At 44.4% G+C, this 21,873-nt stretch overlaps 1 protein-coding gene across 1 annotated transcript in view; it reads left to right on the forward strand.

Annotated features, from left to right (window-relative positions):
- The window catches only part of LOC146191204 (uncharacterized), a 31,367-nt gene extending 13,096 nt beyond the window's left edge, over window positions 1-18,271 (forward strand). Inside the window, exons 5-8 of the mRNA XM_084601689.1 lie at window positions 5,722-5,805; window positions 8,583-8,814; window positions 15,788-15,966; window positions 17,947-18,271. Of these exons, the coding sequence (XP_084457815.1) occupies window positions 5,722-5,805; window positions 8,583-8,814; window positions 15,788-15,966; window positions 17,947-18,162 (711 nt within the window). The 3' untranslated portion in view covers window positions 18,163-18,271. The remainder of the gene's footprint in view (window positions 1-5,721; window positions 5,806-8,582; window positions 8,815-15,787; window positions 15,967-17,946) is intronic.
- Window positions 18,272-21,873: the final 3,602 nt, after the last annotated feature.

Here is a 21,873-nt window from a genome sequence, read left to right on the forward strand (position 1 = left end):
AGTTATTTTAGGCCAGTGAAAAAAAAAAAAAAAAAAAGAGAAGAAGAAGAGAGAAAGCCAATAACGCACTTGTTCTGATACCTAATTTTTTTCTTGATCTGTTGTAACTATTTCTCTGCGAAACAGCTCACCCGCTACCGGCAGTAATCCATGCCTTTCCGTTAAGTACGTAGTTAGTCGTTTTGTTTTGTTTGTTTGTTTGTTTGTTCTGTGGTCCTCTGGCCAGGAAAGAGAACATAGCCACTTCATTTAAAACATTCGTCAACTAGTTCGTATCATACCATTGCTTGACACAGAAACGTGTGATCGCCGTTGCTTTAATTGCCACTAGAAATGCATCGAGTTTTTGTTCAAGTTATTTTTCTAATTCGCTTATTCTCTCGCGTTCAATAATTTCTATTTTAAACGTTATAATACTTTTGTTTTTGTCCCTCTTGCTTTTTTCAGCTTTAAGCCCATGTCGGTTGTATTTCACCTTCTGCCCCACATTTAACTTTAGCTCTGGGTTGCTGCCGACTGAGTCATCTGCAAGAACAACCTTGCTTCAAAGAGCTTAAACGACGAAGATGCTCGTCTTATTCTTTCTGGTTTATCGTTGTTCTTAACAAAATTGAGAGGGAAGCTTAAAAAAGAGCAGGTGATTACCATCGCTTGGTACTCTAACACTCTGTTTTCCAGCCTTTTCTTTCTTGTTGCTCTCCTTGGTTTTTGCTGCTTTCTGTGCCGACCCGTTGTTCAGTACGGCTGCCACTTTAAAAGTAACTCACCCAAGCACAAGAGAAGCGCGTTTATAATAGCTCCTTTATAACCACTTTTGTTTTTCACTCTTCTTGTTTGCGCACCGGTTACATTTCCCTCGTCTCTCCCAGAATTTTGACAAAACAATTGCAGAATAGAATAATCTGCCGATGTGTGTAGTGAACAGCCCGAATGTAGAAATGTTTATTGATAACTTGAGAGCCTCACTCATGTGAATCCTTGTTTGTTTTTTAAATCATCTGTTTTCCCTTCCATGAAGCTCGTGTAACTTTGTTGTACCTTTTTGGATTGTATCTTTGCTCACCCCTGCTTGTAGTCAAACGACTCCGCAGTATTACTAAATAAATAAATAAATAAATAAATAAATAAATAAATAAATAAATAAATAAATAAATAAATAAATAAATAAATAAATAAATAAATAAATAAATAAATAAATAAATAAATAAATAAATAAATAAATAAATAAATAAATAAATAAATAAATAAATAAATAAATAAACAAATAAATAAATAAATAAATAAAGCCATTGGCTTCGTTCACAACTACTCAGGTTGTAAGTGGTTCCTCTCCGTCAATGTCTTTCGATTAGGAACTTCATACAGAATGTTTTACTACATCGAAGAGCATCAACCTTGCGTGGGTGATCTTTGCTAGGCGAAACGTGGGTTAGTTTCGTGATCAATGCATCTTTGAGAGGAGAATGTTTTGTTGCAAATTTTATCTTAAAAAGGTACAGACATGTGATACATTTGAACGCAGAGCAAGATGGGTTAAAAACAAATTGTGTTCGATGTTTCTGACACTGGACAAATCATCATAAATTACATATACTAAAACGTGTTTCTTCCTTTTCCTGATTCGAGGGCATCGGTGAGAGTGTTAGTTCCATACTGAGTTAGTATATTCTAAATACGATTTATACAGAAGAAGTTTGCCACGCGACAGTTATCGATAAAAATTTTCTTTTAGAAATCCATTCATGTGATTAGTGAATGTTATGATGGTATGATCTGCATTTTAGGTTCGATTTTAAAACGATGGCGAGACATTTGTAGGACCCCATTGGCGTAAGCAGAGTATAAATAGCGTAGGCGACGCGACATGAGTTGCTGTGACGCGAAAAGTTTATTAACTTACATTTACTCGTTGTTAGCGTAATTTGATTTTGCAAACACCTGTTTAAGACAGTGGTTATGTCCGCTTGGAGTAATGAAACGCAATTAGTAGTTTTTAGTTTCCGGTAAACCAATCACCCACAGAGTCCTACTGAAGATGTTACGTTGTTAGGCGAGATTTTAATAACCCAGGGACGCGGGATCGAATTCAGGCCGCGACGGTCGCTTTACGATGGAGGCTAAAAGCGAGCCGCCCATGTGGTGCGCATATGTCAGTACACATTAAAGAACCACAGGTGTTCGCAATTAGCGGAACCCTGCACTACGGTGTCTCTCATAGCCTGATCCACTCTGGGTGCATAAATCAATCAACCAGCAAGTGTTTGATCGAGAGGCACCTCCACCACGTGTAAAGACAGGCTTTGCTGACACGGTTTATTCAGACCTAAACCAAAGTCGTGCTGTGAAACGAACAACCCTAAGTGATGACGATGGGTATCAACAAGAGACAAAGATGATGATGAAGCTGCATGTGTACCAGTACAAAAGATGAAGAGCCATACAGCGCTCACAATATGCAAGGCATAGCAAAGGACAGATGACAGTACCTTGTGGGACGCCCGAGTTCACAAGAACCGGCAGCTAGTAAACGCCATTAGCCAGAACACACTACAGCTAATTAGATAAAAATGGTAGGCTTTTAACGTAGTCAAACGAAATAGGACGTGCGAACGTGCGAAAGGTTTTTCGCACAGATGGATATTGGTGGAGACGGCAACACTCATTGCAAAGCGCAAAAGTGTTTTTGCAGTTTGCACGCGAGGCGATCAATAGACGTTTGTTGACTCGGTGTGTACCGTTTCGCATCGACTTTATTTGGCGCTTTTTTTCGAATAGTTTGTACATACCTAACGCATGTAGAACATTGAGTGCAATAAATACCATGTTGAAAAAGAGTAGCGATAGATAGCACATCATTCCGTACTCTATTCCCACGAAAAATTGGTGGGGTCGAGCAGCAACGCTAAACCGTTTGTTTTTTGTTTGTTTTTTTTTCTCCGTGATAACAAGAGTGAGCATAAAAGAGTTAGATGATAATGTTTCTAAGCAGCTCTGGGTTAGTGTTCGCGCACTGAAATGTATCCAATCCGTTTAAGTAAACTTGGTCGAACGTTATTTTTACTTAATTTGCAAAAGAATAGCCTGTGCAACACGAAATGAAATGTTTTACAAAAGTCAAAATAAATTCTGTCAACTTCACTAACACGATCAAGTATAAAGTTATTATTCTTGGAATTTTCTAGCAGTATTTCACAAGAGAGCTATTTTCTAAAACCGTGCTGTGCAAAGATGAAAAAAAGAATACGACTTAAGAAATGATGGGATGTACGAGCATGTCACGATAGCCTACATATTGTCGCGGCGAAAGAGCAATTACTGTCGTGACGACAGCAGGAGTGTAATAATGCAGTAGGTACTTTAAGTGCAACAAGGTCTTTTTTATCGTATTTTGAGATGCAATGTGCCATCAGTTTCGACCGGTACCTATAATTACAAAGCAGGAGACGTGTAATGAAAAATTACGTATGTCATTTTCTTTTTTTATCTCTGTACAAGCGCAATTATTTCTGCAATATATGCCGGATAACATTATAGCGTGCACACACACACACACACACACACACACACACACACACACACACACACACACACACACACACACACACACACACACACACACACACACACACACACACACACACACACACACACACACACACACACACACACACACACACACACACACACACACACACACACACACACACACACACACACACACACACACACACACACACACACACACACACACACACACACACACACACACACACACACACACACACACGCACACACACACACGCACGCACGCACACACGCACACGCACACGCACACGCACGCACGCACGCACACAATACGGTGGCACGTAAACCCGTGCCAGCCTAAGGCCAGTCACCCCGGCCTCTCTTTGGCTTTGTTTTTAACTGTCCCTTTCCTTTGTCGCATTGGGTTCACATTTATCATGGACCACCAACTCGTCCTAGCCTCCAACCTAGCAAACACCATTGTTCTTTGGAGTCCTTGGCTGCGGAAGCCAAATATTTTTTTTACTCGTTTTCTTTCTGTTCTAACAATACTCCTACTTTTCGGAAACTCGATACCTTTCGCGACATTCCCTGACACTCAGCGTAACGCATACGCATAATAATAGACAGGATATTGCGTAGTCAGAAGATGCGTCCGCTGTCTCGGGAGATGCAAAAGTATACTCCACACATGCGGTAGCAATGTGCTTACTCAAAGCTCTTTTCACTGCGCCCAAAAAGGCTCCCCATAGAGTCCGGTCACACCAGATACCTCTCGCTTCTACGCTTACAACTATTCAATTTTCTGTTCTGCCGAACATCAGCAATGCCTCGATGCGGGAATATAAGCGGACCTTTGTTCTGCATAGCAATTTTCCGCGGCGGCTATAAATAAACTAGACGGCTGGCTGAAATATCAGAGGCAGTAGAAGAAAACACTATTCTTTTTTTACTCAGTAATCAATAAGTGTAAGCAGAACCTTTTCATTCACGCTGGGTGCCTTTATCGTATGGTTCCTTAGTGACGGCAGTGGATATAGCATAAAACGCTCTATTCGAGGCTGCATACACTTTGGTCTTTACTTTGTTTTTCATACTAACGGTGGTTCAAGTTCCCTGCGTGCAAAGCCTCGTGCGTTCGGCCTTCTCGTTTTTCTTCGGCGCTTGCCACGCCTCCGGCCCGTGCACGGGCTCTGCCCACATTGTGAGCGAACACCACGCGGGCGCTCCGTCGCGAAAAGCGAGATTGCCAAGTTTCGCGCGCTATATAACCTACGGGCGCCCGCCGTAAAGCAAGGCGATTTTTAGACGCCCAAAAACACGCGCAACCTCAAAGCCCCCCCCCCCCCTCCCCCCTTTGTTTGTTTCTTTTTGGTCCAGCAATGTACTCGAGCAGGGTTTTAGTCCCCTCGAGTGTAACTGAGGTGCCCCAGTGGCTTTTCTCAACGCCGACTTAGCACTGCCTCATGAATCACGAGCGCACCGTGTTTTCTCGTTGTTGGTCGTAACTTAACGTTTATCGTTCGTGCCGCTGCACGAACCGTTTCCCGTTCTTGCGCAAAATAGAAAAGGTGGTTTTGCGCGTATAGTTGAAAAGAGGTGCGGACGTCTTTTTTTAGAAAGTATAGAGGCGGTAGAGCGGTAGCACCCGCGACCGAGGATGGCGCTCGCAGCACTGCAGTGGCAACAGTGCTCTAACAGGTACTGCGGATATTTGCACTGCAGATGTTTAGAACGCCAGAGAGGAATATTTTAAACGCGCAGCGTGGACAAGCAAGGAATCAAGGTGACGCTAACACTAAGCACTTAGCTTTTGACAAAGGCTTCGTACGATGTAAAGTAGTAAAACAATGTTTTTAGGCGTCCTAAATTGTGTTTGCAAGATGAATGTTCTTGAACTGTTCCTGTGAAACGGCCTGGTTATGTGTCTCAGAATGTAGTGTGAAAAATCTAAAGTATGGGTGGGTGCCTTTGAAGTGCCACAGAGCGAAAACGAAATTTGTTAGAGTGCACTACGCGGAGGTATTAAAAATTCGCCTTCAAAAGTAGCGCGCTTAGGGGTCGAGTCTTGGTTTTGTTTACTGCAAACAACATGAGGAGCATTAAAGCGGTGTCGTATTTCGACAATAAGCAGTGCGGCAGTCTGGACTTCATCTCACTGTTGTTGTTGTTTTTTTTTTCTTTTTTTTTTTTCAGATCTACTGTATAATGTGCGTGTTGTCCCAGTACCAAGAGTACGCTGTCGGACGAAGAGGAATGGGTCAGACAAGTCGGGCACCGGTGAGTGCCATGGAAATATCAAACTGCTTCTAAACTTCGCTCGTGAAGCGCGAACTAGAATAGTGAACAGAATTCTTGCAGTTCAGTTTCTCCCCACTGTTCATTTTTTTCTTTTCAATAGGAACAGAAGTAAATGCGTGATCTGTATTACGTACACAATAAACCGGGCTTCCTGCGTTGGCGCGAAGGAAGCGTGCTGGATGCATCACGGACACGTTCCTGTATCTCTGACCTGCCTTATTTTTCGCTACCTCGGTTCAATGTCGAATGCTTATTTAACTACAAAAATAAAAAACGAAAAAAAAAAACAACAGTTTCTCGCTGCTTAGATGAGTCCTAAAAAGGCACACCTGCTTCTGTCCTTCCTCGACTGTGAGAAAGATCCTCATCTTTAGTTAAAACTTCACGTTATGACGTGGAATTACGTTTCCTGCCTTTTTTTCCCGCTAGTCGCATTATTGGTGCGGGTGCATACTGCTACCAACTGGTGTTTGAGGTCGTTTCCTGCATGGTAGAATTTATTCAGTATTTCGCTGACCAGTCAATTTACCGGGGTCTGATCTGAGAGTAAAAACTTCCTTAAGGAAACTACAGAAAGATATGGCGGAAATGTACTATTCGAGCACACTGAATACGCAATAACATGTGTTACCTTCCTCTTCAACGCAGACTGCGCCAACGACCGGGCTTGGGGTAATAATTATTTATTCTATTTAGTCTATAAATTGTAAACAACCACCTGGAAGAGTGATGTTAAGTTGCTAATTTGAATACAGACTTATTTTAGCCAAGAAATTACTGCGTTTCGGCGAGTTAATTTATCATGTTGATAGTGAAAGCTCTTTCGCGATCCCCATTTAGCCAGGCCTCTATATATTGTCACGCATCTCAATTTTTTTGCCCGTGCTTCTAGCTTTCTGCTTTAGTGGCCACCCCTTGAGTACTTTCCAACGTTTTACAACATTTGCAACTTACATTTAAAGTGCATCATAGACGTTTTTACAACTATAAATAGCCAGGGCTCCCTTGGAACCTTGGAGGGACATTTTCTTATTTGTCTCTCTGACCGCTTTAGTTTGGAACTAGTGCTGCACAAAAATCTGAGGAGTTTTGATAATTAGAAACTGCGTTGTAGGTGAGGCAGTAAGAACCACCTTGTTTATACGGTCATTGGCGGCTTTAAGAGTTCTGCTAGTTTATATCTTGGTGACAGTCGATCCACACCTCAGTACAAATGCGGCTGCAAATGCTGAGGAAGACTGCCACCATCTCGGACCGCGGCACTGCTTCTCAGTGATGGTTTAAGCTAAATGCAGGCATGAAAGAAAAAGAGCAATTAGACAACATGGTAATAATAGTCCCCCACTTCAGTCTGTCGTTTGTTATGAGTAAGGAATAAAATAGGTAGATAATGTATTACCAATTACTGCATTTGTTAACATAATAGGTGCGCCAAGATACTTTATTGAGCGAGTTGTTAAACATCCATTGTTAATAAAAACAGCTCAAACAGGAAGAGATAAGACAAGATAAAAGGAAGCTACAGGACAAGCGCTGTCCTGTAGCTTCTTTTTTACTTGTCTTATGTTTTTCTGTTCGCTCTGTTTTTATTAATAATAGGCGCGATTCTTTTTTTATAGAAATCTCATGAAAACGGAAATGGGCCCCAGTTAAGCGGTGTGAAATACGCAGAAATCTACACTATGTTAACAGCCAAAGTAGCGACTGTGTTCATTATATGACTGCGGTCGTTATAAGAATAAATAAAGTATTCTCCCCAGGTTGCCCGAAACCAGACGCGTAACACAATAAAATAAACATGAACCACGCGATGCAATTAGGGAGGATTGTCAGAGAGTGAGCAGAATATCAGTTATCATTATGTTTGGAGTACAACTTGCAAGTGCACGGTACATCAGGACACTTCCTATCTCCACACCTTTGTTGCCTGCATTTCGACAGGCGTCTGGTTTTTTTCTTGTTCTTTTCCACAGTTTTTACTTTCCTAACAGCTGCTTCCGAGATGAGAGCAAAAGCGCTAGGATGGATAATTTATTTTTGTTACATTCAACCTTTTTCATGATCTTGGTCTATCCAGTTTATTTATTCAAATCCTTCTCATTATTATGCTTAGTGTCGTGTCTTCGGATGCAGCGTCTCGGAAAATATTGACAGCACAAACGAGTCGAAGAAAAACGAGGTTTCCAAATATAGGCTACATCCAGATTCTATGAAGACGAAAGGTGTCGTGGTAGTTTCCATTTTAATATGCTTTACATTTACAACTTTCTTAAAGTATATTAATGAACAGCGATTATTTTTTATGCATGTCTTAATGTGAGCGGTATACGCGTAGCATTTATGTTTACTGTATTGTTCTATGCGTAAATGAGAATTCCGCGCATCCTATTCAGAATACCTTCTTTACCCACATAAATAACACAATTATGTAAGAAACGCATGGTCTACTTAGGCTGCAATAAAAGATTGACTGAACTTTTTTCGAAAAAAAAAAAAAGAAGGAAGAGGGGGGGGGGGGTATAGGCAGGGGCGGAGGTGGTTCATCATAAATGATATACAATAGTTCGGAATATTTATCATAATAGATGATTGAATCAAGTAAATTTTTATTATTACTACACTCCTGCTTCGTTCGAATACGTTTGCACTTCTCTTAACAGGTTACTTTGGAATACAATGTCGTGGGTATGTCCGGCGGCAGCCGTTAGCGACATTTCCACCTGATAGTAAACACAAGCTTGCTTTATCTCTCGCAGCTGCCGGTTATCACCGCGTACGACAGCAACCGAAACAACTGTAATAGTCGCCGCGGAGGAGGAGGTGACCGCTCTACTCTCAGCCGCATCGCTTCCTGGCCCAGCCGGCGCATCTCTCGGAAGACAGTTTTGCCGCAAGGCGGTCGGGTACCCACCTGCAACGTCGCTTTGGCCGCAGACGCGTCTGCCTCGGCCGACGCCGCGTCATCGACGACGGTGTCTGCTGCCCCAGGTGACTGCTGTCTCCCGAAAGCGCGCTTTCATTTATCACGACTGCCGTCCGCGATCCGACGGGCGGGTCTTCACAGGTCCTCGGCGGCTCTAGCGGAGCTGGCCGGATTATTTGTCACTCGGAATCAACACTGTTGTTGTTGTTATTGCGCGCTTAAATAAATATTGCAGGACCAATGCACGCACGAAACAATTCAAAATATCAGACAAATAAAATTAGATAAAATAATAAGCATATAAGATAAATTATAAAGCAAAATACTGTTTAAAAACAGGTTGCGCTTCCCAAAGGCGAACTTTGAATGAGCTCCTCAAAAGCTGTGCAGTTATAAACTTAAGTATTAGAACGACGCTTAAGATTCGCCTTAAAAGTTTCTTATATGTTTTTGTCCAAGTATTTACGTCAACATTTTCTTTACTAAAACTTAAAGTCCAATTGTGTTTCACCTGGGCTGGAGGAAGTAGTTTCATACTAGAACTTCGCAAAGAACCTCTTGCTGTTGTTCGATATTTAAGACATATGGTTCGTGAGGAGCGCGTTGCCACTTAAAGGGAAAAAAAGGCCGAAGCCGGTTCGGAGGAGGTCTAGAATAAGGCAAGCGCAGTGATGAAAGAGTACAGGTTTTAGGGGTCGACGCCGGAGGCAGTGGTACGCTGGAAGACGTCACGCGGGCAATGAGGACTCCGATGTGCTCGTGGAAAGACCACGCAGAAGCGAACACCCGCTGCGAGCCCGCAGGGCGCAGCCAAATAACCTCGCCTTGCGAGTGCTTTAAAAACAGACTCCTGGTTTCATGTGAAGCGGGTACGGATACCTAAATACAAGTGCGAAAGGGAATAGCAAGTTGAAAAACAAAAACATAGCGATACAACACGAATAAACACTCGACCGGCCGAAAGATCGACCTGAAGCCGTGAACAGCGCAAGTTCCTTGATACTTCAGGATAGGCTCCCTTTCCTGATCGAAATAGCCCGAATAGGGCACTGGTTCAACATTGTAATCACCTGTCCGCCTCCGGCAGTTAGGTAGAGAATAGTTGTGGTTAGGAACAAGTATTTGCCATTGAGCACGTCACACACGCAAGGGTTATCAATTTCTTTCAAGCTTTTGTCTGTTTTGTAGCAAAACGTTTGTAGAAAAACGTTCGTGCTCTGAAATATTTTCTGTGTTCATTTTCAGCATGTAGATTAAATTGGTAGGCATTCATATTAAAGCAGCACGCGCTTGTGTTAACGGCGTTGACACTAGGATTAAATTGGCTCTCACAGCTGATATTTGAATTGGTGTTTTAATTAAAAACACTGGCGCTTAAATTATGTGTTTTTTGGAAGAGTAAATTACATAGCATGGAGATGAGATTGGTTGTCTCCTACGGTATTTTTTGTTGTCACATGGAATAAATTCAGTAGAAAAGCTTGTTGTCAGGAGTGCGCAGTGGAAATTCCCAGGCTGCATCGGCTAAAGGTACAAGTGTACCTGTTTAGACTCATCGCCACGGCGCGAAGAAATGAGGGCAGTATAAAGAAAAATAGGAGAGGGGAGAGGGGGGGGGGGTTATGATAAAAAGAAATTCCCATGACACGAAATTCCCATGCCAATGCCGATGCATCGGACCACCGAAACAGTGGTCCCACCCAACATGCCTCGGGGGCTTGAAACGGTGGAAACAGTTCCGGGAATCGAGGATTTTAGGTTGTTTTCAGCCCAATGCAAATTACAGGTACACCCCCCACGTTTCTGTTTACGCTATTTTACTGCCATCGTCAGATCTTTTTAACGGCGCATGCGGTAGAAATTGAGAGGGAAGGAATTGTTTTCTGGGACGGAATTGCACAGAAAGACGAATGTGCTCACCGTGTCGGTAGAGAGGTTGTTGTCATTTTGCTCTCCTTACTTCCGTTTTATATACGTAAAAACGAAAAAGAAGAATGGCCGATAATTACGACACTTGACAATGCGAACTTTAAGCACAGCTGTTAAGGTATTTTATTTTTACATTTATGTCGACGCAAAGAACCAGATATGTTTTTAATATGCACAGTTTGAGCCTGCTTTTATATTGACCCCCGTAACCATCCTTCAATTGGCACTAAATTCTTTCCCATTTATCGGGTTGCTATAAAGAGGGCGCTTTCGTGACACCTGCGGATGCCTCCGCTGTGTTTTGACGACCTCACTTCGAGCCACACGTAGCGACTTGGGTGGGCGTTTCTCTTCTGGCCATATTTCGCCGCCTTAAAGGGCATGATGCGAGCGCATTAATGGCTCCCAGCTTCCCTTTCCTAATTGCGTTCTCGTTCGCCCACTTCTCTATTCGCTAATAAACTACTCACTTAATGGGTGCCCTTCTTATACGTCATCTCAAACGTGCGCGACATATAGTCGTAAGCTGCCACATTACGTGAAAGACCCCTCGACAATAGTTATAAAAGTCCCATTTTAACCAAGCCGTCCGAAAGTCCCGACGTGGCCTAAGGGTTGCACGTCTGAATCAGGAACCAAGAGTCTGGATTTCGATCTCTATCACACCTACCCAGCTGAGATCAGTAGACTTGGATATCAGTGCTTACCACCTCCATGTCTGTAATGTCAGCTCCCAGATGCTGGAAGTACGCTTTTCTTTCTTTTTTTTCTTTTTCAGTTTTTCGCTCACAGCGACCGCTGCCAACTCCCACGTTCCTCTTCAGCTTTCCACCTTACACTTCTGTCTTTCCCTCTTCCGCCGCGAACCTCGCTAGTTGGGGGCCGCAGAAGTACCGATCAGAATGCTTGCAATAGCCGGCAGTGTTGCAATAATTTGGTCACTCGGTGCATTTGAGCTTCGTCTTTAATACGAGATGAGATAACGTCGACGGGTCTCTCTGCGTACCGACGCAGACATTCACCAGTCTGTCCGAGACGTCTGTTTTCCGGGTGACCATACGGCTTGCGGGAGGCCGTGATGAACCTTGCGCCCCAGGTTGGCCAATACCAGCTACGATAGGGTGGCCCCCTGGGCCTCTCGATAGCTTCCCACAGATTATGCCAACACCACGTAGCCGTAACTCGAAGAACTGCAGGGAAAATGAGGAGAGATACATAAGAAGGTAGCCAACATCCATTGACGACAAGAAAGCATAAAAGAATGTTTTGTTTTTCTTTCTTTTAAAGCAAAATAAATCATGTAATCGTGGAGATAGAGACAGTGTAGGTAGGCAAGCGGACATACAAGCGTTACACGATTCTGCTATGCTCGATACATCAGGATTGGTTCTTACCCACCAATAGTGCACACCTTGCTACAAAGGAAAAAAAGAAAAAAGTCATGCACAGCGGATAGATTGTTGTCTTAGACTTCGTTTTTGCCTTTCCTCCGAAATAATTAACGTATACCACTGTAGCTAGTGACAGATTTAACGTCCCTACTTTCCACGTTTCAAAACGTAACAGTTCCACTCAACGCGTAGTGCTCGTTTAGACTAACCGTCATTCAAAAAAGAAATAATAAAAATCTGAAACGCCGGGAACTTTTTGTTATGAGCAGATGGCAATTTTCTGGTTGCGTTAAGAGGAGCAAAAGAGGCGCGAGACGGCTGAAGTTTTACTCTAATCTTTTATAGTGCTCGAACTAAAGACGGTGCTAAACAAGACCGCCATTTTGGCCCATTTTGTATCTTGTTTTCTCTTTTTACCACGTTTGTAAATTTTGTCGCATTCCCAAAATTTTTTTTGTCCTCGGAAGCAAAGACATTGAGCCATTCCAAGACGTTCCGAGACATTTGAGACGATTAAATTCAAACAGTGTGGCAGAGTGACTCGCCTGTGGTTAGAAATGTTGCATCACAGCCCTCGTAATAACACATACTGTCATTCACTAACATTGGTGCAGAAAATAGAACTTTGAAAAATATATCTGTTCTGTTTCCTTCCGGCTAGTCTCATTTTCCCACCTCATCACTTGTTCCCGTATCTGAGGCTGTACGACGACCACCAGAAGAAAAGAAAATGAAGCGCGACTTGGCTCAATATCGCTATTGCAACATGGAGAAACTTCTTCGAAAGATCACAAATATCACGTATGTCATTACCGAAGCCTCAAAATCGCGCTCTTTAGGAGCGCAAATCGTTCGATTCGAGCAATGCTCCCGTGCGCAAGAAACGGTTCAGAGGAAACTAAGCCACACCGATCAGAAAATTGAGGAAGACAAAAACGGCGCGAAGGAATTTTCTTCTAATAAGCTTCTTATCTGCGGGCTGTCAAACACCTTGATAGCCTTCATTGTGCGTTTACGAATCAGCAATGTAAAGAGACCGACCAGATAGGCGAATAAAAATTGATACGTGGTTGCAGTCACGACGAATTTATAAAAACAGGTGCACACAAATGTTTCGAAAGCCAGAAAGGCGACTGGCGCTGCGTTACGGAACATTAGCTTCGGTTTCAAAACGAATTCGAGACAGACAGCTGGCGCGTTGGCCGAGAGTATGGCTGCGCTGTCGGATATGGAACATTCGGAGCTCTTGCGTTACTTTGCAGACAGCATTCAGCGCAAATGGTTCTTATGTTTCTGTATACGTGCATTTTTTTTCCATCGAGGAAAAGAAAACGCTTCCATATGACTGAGTGCTTGAAACCAAGCGATGATTCCGTCTAATGTGTGAGCTGTTTTCTTTTCGGATGTTGGCAAGTCTCATCGTTCCGGGCTTTTCGAGCTTCCTTCCGCCTTATGCTCAATACCGCGAGGAATCATTCGTCATCGGCAACTTCGACGGCAGCCATTTTCTTCCAATATACTCCATCTTTGTCGCTTTGCTTTTCTTTTGTACTAGACATCAGTAAAAGACCACCTCCGAGATGCAGTATTCACAACGACCGCGCATTACCACCGTTCGAGAAACGGTAAATAGGTCACGCTTCTGCGTTTTGACTTTGTGTTAGCGCTGGTTTCTCCTTCGAGCATTCCGAACAAATCGTTCCAGTCATGAAAAACGAAGCGAACATCAGAAGATCGTTAGGGAAAATTAAGCTGCAATGGTTATACATTGAGCGTTCCGTTCTTGCTTCTTTGCATCTTGTCGAGCCATTGGGGTTCTTATTTTTTTTATTGCGGCAGCAATACTACGGCAGCCAAAGCGAGACCTCGGGTGGCCGCAGAACGCCGTGAAGAGGGGTAGCTACGGTCCCTCATTAAAAATCAGCCTGCCATGACATTTGAATTCCCGTTACCCATATGCCACGGGCAGGAGCTGCCAACTCGGGTCGCTCTCTTCATATGGGAGGGTGATAACAGAATAAGCCTGCCAGAACCGTTTGCATTCTCGTTACTCTTACGACAGGCAGGCACGTCCATGCGGCTTGGTTGAAGAGTGACTTTATATGTGGGCTGGTAGCTTACGCTCTCGCGTCATACCCTTAAAGGATGAGCTTAAGTGTCCCCAATAATGTAGCTACTTACACTGATAGAGCGTGACAGGGGAATAATGTAGCAGGCAAAAGAAGCTTCCGCACTTGCTTTAACAATTCAACTAGTGTTAAACTAGGGTTGACCAAGCTAAACCACAACTATCTTTTCTTTTTTTTTTCGCTGTAGGTAGCGTGAAAAATAACACCCGTTGTGGCGTTCTCGGCTAGCCATTAAAGATATGACGCATTTAGATTTGTTTTGGTTGCTTCACAAGCCTTGAACAACTCTGAGCTTGATACACTCTTAATCTGGTTCCACATACGTTCCGCTTATCAGTGAAACTTTTAAAAATGTTCCACTTATTAAGCGGGACTTCTTTAGAAGTTCCGCCTATAACTGGAACCTACGTGGAACGATATTAAGAGTGTACATAGCAAATTCGTATTGGATTTGCGGAAAATATGTAGCGAAAATTCCTGAAGTGGAGAACCCCGCCTCTGTGTGCTGCGGTGCACAGCAAGTGTCTGCGCGGCCTCAAAACTTTCTCACGATAAAGCCAAATTCAATGCTCGCTTCTTCACGCGTTTTATTCCTGTTCTTTTGACGTGACTGAGGTTATTATCGAGTATAGATATTGTACGTTTGTGTTTGTTTCTTTTCTTAGGTGCTGGACGAATCACTGAGGGCCACCGAATATGGATGTTTTAATATTCCTTCGTAGTACAAATCGATTTTATGCCCTTACTGGCTGCCTCGAAGTTTCTCCGACAGCGAAATGCGATTCTGTTGCTGTGAAAATTATATTTCGGAATGGAGCATTTATTCTTTCCAATCTTCGTTCGATTCAAGCTCGTGGCATCGAAACCGAAACGCCATTGTAACCAACTATAGCGGGACACAAACCAAGGACGATGTAGCAGACGCCCGTCAAAAAAGGCCGTTCAGCCAGTGTCATTAACCACTTTTAGAAGACGCCATGGTTAACCCCAATAGGACGAGGTGAGCCTGCTATCGTTTGCCATACCCGGCAATGTTCGTGTCTAAGGTATACATGACGTCACCTGAATCATTCAACGGCACTGACTGGAGAGCCTCCTTATTCATCTAATTTGCACTACATTCTTGAGTTGTATACCTAGGTATATACGTGAATATTGGTATAGACCGGCCGCTGAGATGCCCGCCAAGAAAGAAAGCACTTTGGCATCGCCGTAGTTTTTTTTTTTTTTTTTTGCGATAACCGGCAATTATGACGATGCGTGTATATATATTTGAGGTCTTTTCTGGCCCCTTCAGCATTGCTTGAGGGGGCATGTGTGTTTTTCATTAGAATGCAGTTACATATACAAGCAGGTCAACTTCAGTTTGTCAATACTGTCCTTGTGAGTGTCTATGTACTTTACAATACCCATAATTCCAAGTTAGCCCTCCTTTCTTGAGTATTTTTGCGCCCTTGATATCAGGAAACTTGGCAGTCTATATTGCTTCAAGTGCCGTACTATGCACAGTACTACATTTGAAGCTACAAGATGGCTGCCAAATATCTGAACTTGCACGAAACCTTACTGCTTTTTTCTCATTTCCTCAGGTAAAACCGCAAACGGCATGACTCATATCGCCAGGGAGAACCTTCTCATGCCCGAAGCCCCACACGTGTTCGGCTACAGCCCGGATGACATCTCCAGCGGTATGCACCCATCTACGGCAGAGACGTCCCTGCAGCCATCCGCAGAGGAAACGGAGCTGCCAGGAAACCTCAGCGAAATGGTAAGACATGCTGGAGCCAATGGAGTGTGTTGCTGGAAAAAATATGCATGATTATTTGGTAACTCCGGTCAGCAAGTGCTAGGCGGAAGCATGAATGTCTCATCGTCAGTTTCATGTTTTTCTTTATTGTTATTTATTTGATTTTTATTTGCTATTTATCGTGGACGTTTGTCGCGAAGTTCGTTGGTTGCGCAATATCACCGGAACGAGAGACTACTTAAGTAAATTATTTCGGTTGCACAATGATAACTCCTATGGTTGACTGCTAGAATAATTATAAAAGCACACAGGTGAGTGATGAATGGGTAAGCGAGTGGACAATTGATTAAGCACGTGAGCGATCGAGCGAATGAGCGCGCCACTGGTTTTCTACGCAAGTGATACGCAAACTTACGAACAAGATTTCATGCGTTAGAGGTCGCGTTAAGCGTAAAGCATGGCATTGTCCGTGACATCGGAAGCAAGAAATTTCGGCGGAAAGAAAAATTTGTGTGACAAGTAGTGCAACCGAACATCTGTCATTTGGGTCAGGAGCCGGCCACGCCAGAAACTTTTGTTCTTGTGCAGATAAGGGGAGCTGTTGTACGCATACTTTGCGTCACACAATGTCGCAGCAAGAGCACAGTAAGCGGGGTACTTGAACTGGAGGGACGCTGTAGGGCTATCGCGTAACACGCTTAGGGCAACCTAAGTATCCCCCAAATTTTTGTGGTGCGCAGAGTATGTGACAGCATATCGACACTTCTTAAAGACTAAAGTTTGTTCAGTTCAGTTCAGGCGTTCAGTCGTGTCCGACTCTTCGTGACCCTATGGACCATGTCACGCCACGCTTTCCGGTCTCTCACTATCTTCTTAACATCACATAGCTTCATCTGCAATGCCTCGAGAATGCCATCTAACCATCGCGTTCGCTGCCTACCCCTTCTCCGGCGACCCTCAACCTTTCCCAACATCAAATCTTTCTTTAGCGACTCCTCTCTTCTCATCAGATGACCAAAGTAGCTGAGCTTTAACTTTAGAATTTGACCCTCCAATGAGCAGTCAGGGTTTATGGTCGACAATATCGACTGATTTGATCTTCTGGCAGTTCAAGGAACTCTCAAAAGTCTCCGCCAGCACCACAATTCAAACGCGTCAATTCTTCGGCGGTCAGCCTATTTCACAGTCCAACTCTCGCATCCACACATCACAACTGGAAAGACCATAGCACGGGTTATACGGATCTTGGTTGGCAGACTAATGTCTCTGCTCTTTACTAGGCGGTCAAGGCTAACCATTGCTCTCTTTAAAGTTTGTTACGCGGCTGCATATTCAACACGCTGAAAAATGAGAAAAGAGACAACTGAGCTTTTGTGTTGTTATCAACACACATGAGCTGATGAAGTGAAAATATATAGATGATATTCAAACTGATATGCTGCGTTATTTCAACGTTTCTCTACTAATTCGTTTCTACGTCGCCTTCAAACGTGCACGAGTAAAATTAGAGAGCGCTAATCAAATGTACGACCACAAAGGTGGAACGCCGAAGACACAATAGGCAACAAGCAGCTTGTCACATTACAAGACATGCCTAAAGTAGATGGGTGCACGTCTACCCGGTTACATATGTGAATCAACCGCAGCATGCTGCAGAGTGCTGTTGTAATCTTCCTTTTATCTTGTTGCACTGTTTTACGGGATTTCGTTGACAATATGTATCAATAGTTTTATATCTGCTCCACTTGGTTTACTAATGAGTAGGGCCACGTTGTGCTTAATTTTTGTTTCTCTTCTTCTTTAGTGCTCTGCCGCATTAAATTTTTTTTTCTATTGAAAAAAAAAAAAGAAGGTTGCGTGGACTCAGTTATAGAACGAAGTACTGATCATTGTGAAAGGCACGAGGCAACTAATAAAAAAGCAAGTTACTAGAAACACCTCATACTTTTTCAAACACCCCATTAGATCATTATTTTTTCTGCTTTTTCTCATCTATCCCAGGTTCTTGACAGCAGCTCGGACACCGCAAATCTGGAAGAGCTGGATAGCAAGCTGCGCATCCAGTGCGAAGCGATGACAACCACAGAGAAAAGCGAACAGGACCACAACATCAATCCAGAAACCACCAGCTATATTCTGGACAGCCGGCCGTTGCTCCATGTGACTAGTAGCACAGGCGGCCGCTATGAACAGAGCAAAACTAAAGATGGCTTTTAAGCGCTTAATTATACGATTAATGAATTTTTGTTCGCCAATCAGCCATGGGCGATCAGCCATACCGTAGTGGAGTACACCGGGTTATCTTCGCCGCCCGATGTTTTTTCACCTTCCACAAAAAAAAAAAAAAAAAAGAAAAAAGAAAAAAGAAAAAAAATTGCCGACGATTACGTTACTTCCTAATGCGAAATTTGAGCGCAGCTCTGTTCCACCTTTTTCGATAGATTGAGGCAAAGATTTCGAGCAAGACGTGTATGTACAATTACAGACTATTTTATTTTTTGCACATATTCCCTCAAGTAACATTCCACTAAGAGTTCTTGACTATCATGAAGGAAGCTTTGTGGTCGCAGAAATGAAGAGAGCAATTAAGCTATCGGGAGGTTGCGGGAGGCAGTGCGTGGGCCTATAAAAACTTTGCGCGGTGAAGAGACTAATGCCACAAGCTGCAGACGAGAAGAAAAAAACCTTTGAAAATATCTTAAACTGAATTGAAAACGCTGTAGCCAAAGTTAGCAATCGTCTCATCTAATTTATAGCCGTATGTTTTAAAGGAAAATGAGGGCGGGCTAAATCCGGGCCAGGCCTCCCTCGAAAGCCAAGGAACGATCGGCTAGAGATACGGACTATCAAACTAGCAGCACATACGCAAGCTACATCAAAGTATGATGCTTTTCTCTACGAGTGCATGAATTCTCGGTTACTGCACGTGTTACCGTGCAGTTCGGTTTGGGCTCTTGCATTATTCATGAATTACTGAAGCGAAAAGCTTCACTACGAGGGTCGGAGCTGAGCTTTGCGTATGCTCCGTGGGCTGGAAAGGCCACTTCTGCGCATGCGCGAAACCGAGTGACGTCATGTGCGGCGCAGGTGCCTGCCGTCGCCGCTGCCGACTCCCGCTTGGCTTTTGGTGCAGCCGGGCGCTACTGCGCATGTGCGCCGCCGCTACTACTGCGCGCTCGCCTCCTCGCCACCGTTTGACCTTTCATTGGAGCCGCGTGTTACCGTAGGCTATATTGAAGCGAAGAGCTTCACTACGAGGATCGGACACGAGGTTCGTGTAAGCAGTATGCCGTGACGTCTCAGTCAAGGCCAGCTGCGCAGCCCCCTCGCCAAGCTGTGACGGCGTCGCCTAGCAACGCTTAAGAGGTGTGCGACGGGTGGCCGTTCCTGGCCTACGGGGCTGGGACGGTAGGTCAACGCCGCTTGCGGTGGGGGCTAGTCAGCCACCGAATTTGTATATGTTGTAGGCCGTCATTGCCCCCGCCACCGCTTCGGTGGTGGACGAAGGCTGTTGTTGCGGCGCGCATCTTTCTCTCCCTCTTCTTTTTCTTTCTTCTCTATTTTCTCTTCTGTCCGCACGAGGCAGCGGAGGTGGTTCAGCTACAGAGTCAGTAGCAGACCCGTGCAATTTCTTTTTCTTCTTCCTACAGACACAACAACCTCCCCGTTAAAAAAAATAGTCGTCTAAATCCGGGAATCGAACCTCGATCCCTGGGATCCCTATGTTGAGCGCTTTACCGCTGTGTCACGCCCCGCGTCGAGAAACGCTCTTCATAATTCAAATTGTCTACCGTGAGGATGATAGCGGGATTCCACCAGTGACAGATACTGTGATTGGCGCGTAATTTGAAAGTACCAAAGTCGACCAATTCTAAGAATCAAACCATTCTGATCGCCACGGCATCGGAGGAAAGGGCAAGAAGGTACCAAGGCATCGTGGCCCTCCGGCATAAAGAAGGCACATCCCCGGTCACAGCCTACTTTGTGACGCCGGATACATTCGGAAAGGGGGTTATCTATGGAATCCCACCGGGCCTCTCGGACCAAGAAATCTTGAATATCCTGAATAGATCAGGAAATCCGGCCATTGCGTCAGCTAGACAGCTGGGAGAGAACACAGGCACTTTGTTGATGTGTGTTCGTAGAGGACACGGTACCCTGGACGGTCAACTTCAATGCAACGCCACTCAAGTGCAAACTATTCAGAAAGAAATACCAGGTGCGCCCCATGTGGTCAATTCGGGCATAGGGCTGACGTCTGTCCAAATCCCGATACGCGCAAATGCCGAGGATGCGGGGTTAAAAATCCCCTACCGGATCATACGTGCACCCCCAAATGTGCACTTTGTCAGAGGCAGCACCCCCTTGGGGACAAAAGCTGCATCAAGATCTACAGGACCCCATACATAGTCAAAAGGAAACTCTGGGAAAAGAAACTGAGAAAGCAAGATACCGCCCCTAAACAGGGGCATATTCCTCTAAAGAACAAGTTCGAGACCCTCAGAAATAAGGAGGCATGCTCCATCTCCTGCTTCCGCAGCCGCTCCAAGTCTGCGACCAGGCCAGAGCCAGCAGTCAAGATCGCCATACCGGGGAAGGAGGACGCTACACCCGGGCCGGAACTTAGCGCTGGAGCAGGGGACCGACCATGCGAAACACCACAGCAAGCCAAGGCGAACCTCGGATCACTCATACGTGACCCGGCGGACCCATGGGGCCTCAAGCAGAAAAGTATCTTGGCAGGAGGAAAGGGCACGCAGGTAACTGATCAAGGGAGTCTTGAAAGTAAAATAGAAAGAATAATCAAGGAGAATCAAGCACTCGTGCAGGAATTAGAGAAAATTGAGCAAGGAAATGCAGAGTTGAGGAAAAGATTAAGCTCGAAAATCGTGAGATGAAGGAACTTCCCCCATTCGAGAGTGAAAACGAACCAGAACGCGAAAGTGGGCCCCTTAGTAGAAAGAAGGCCAAGCCTGAGGACACTCATCTCGACAAACTTGCCGTATAGACATAAGGTCTTTTAAAGAGCTAATGGAGAGGTCCAACTATAGGCAGGAAAATCTACAAGTTAGAATGCTACACATGGAGGGCAGCCTAGGTAGAATGGAGCAAACCCTTCTCGCCGCAGGCATAATTGCTACCAACAACTGCTGGCAAAAGGGGAATGGGGACACAATATTTCGAGGAGGAAAGATGATGTAATCTGGCAGTGGAACTGCGGGGGATTCGTAGGAAAAAGGGGGGCCCTTCAGCAGATAATATAGTCGAGCGAGGAACCACCCTTGGTAATTGCATTACAAGAGACCAACGCCAGGCATGTTGGCCTCAAAGGATACAAATGTCTCCGCAGCTCGCGGGGGGACTCGGCTCGGGTGGCTACTCTCGTTGCGCACAATAGGGCAGTTACTCAACACGAGGTTGATGGGGACATTGAAGCAGTTTTGACTGATGTCCATTCTGGAAATAATAAGAAAGAGAATCTCTTTGTGCTCAATGTATACAGCCCACCGAGACAAATCAATGCGAAATTCTCGCTCTTATTCAAAAAATCACTAAAGGTTGCTGGCTGCGAACCACTTATAATCTGCGGAGATTTCAATGCTAAACACCAGGAATGGGGATATGATACACAATGCCGGAAGGGGAAGGGCCTGCTTGAATCCGTATTATCCAATGGGCTGTCTCTAATAACGGATTCGGTGACACCGACGCGCATGGGTAACAGTGTCTGTAAAGACACCACGCCCCATCTTACACTAACTCACAGGTGCGGCCCAGTTGAATGGTGCAACGCGGGAAAGAACTACGGCAGCGATCATATGGTCATAGAAATTCGGCTCAGATTTAATCTTCGGGGTACCGTGTTACTAGACAAAATAATAGATTGGGATAAATTTCGGTCCAACAGAGGGGCTGCAGGTAATAAGT

Source organism: Amblyomma maculatum, chromosome 4 (genome assembly GCF_055883805.1).
Source record: "Amblyomma maculatum isolate TAMU_Amacu chromosome 4, ASM5588380v1, whole genome shotgun sequence".
In the NCBI taxonomy this organism is placed as follows: domain Eukaryota; kingdom Metazoa; phylum Arthropoda; class Arachnida; order Ixodida; family Ixodidae; genus Amblyomma; species Amblyomma maculatum.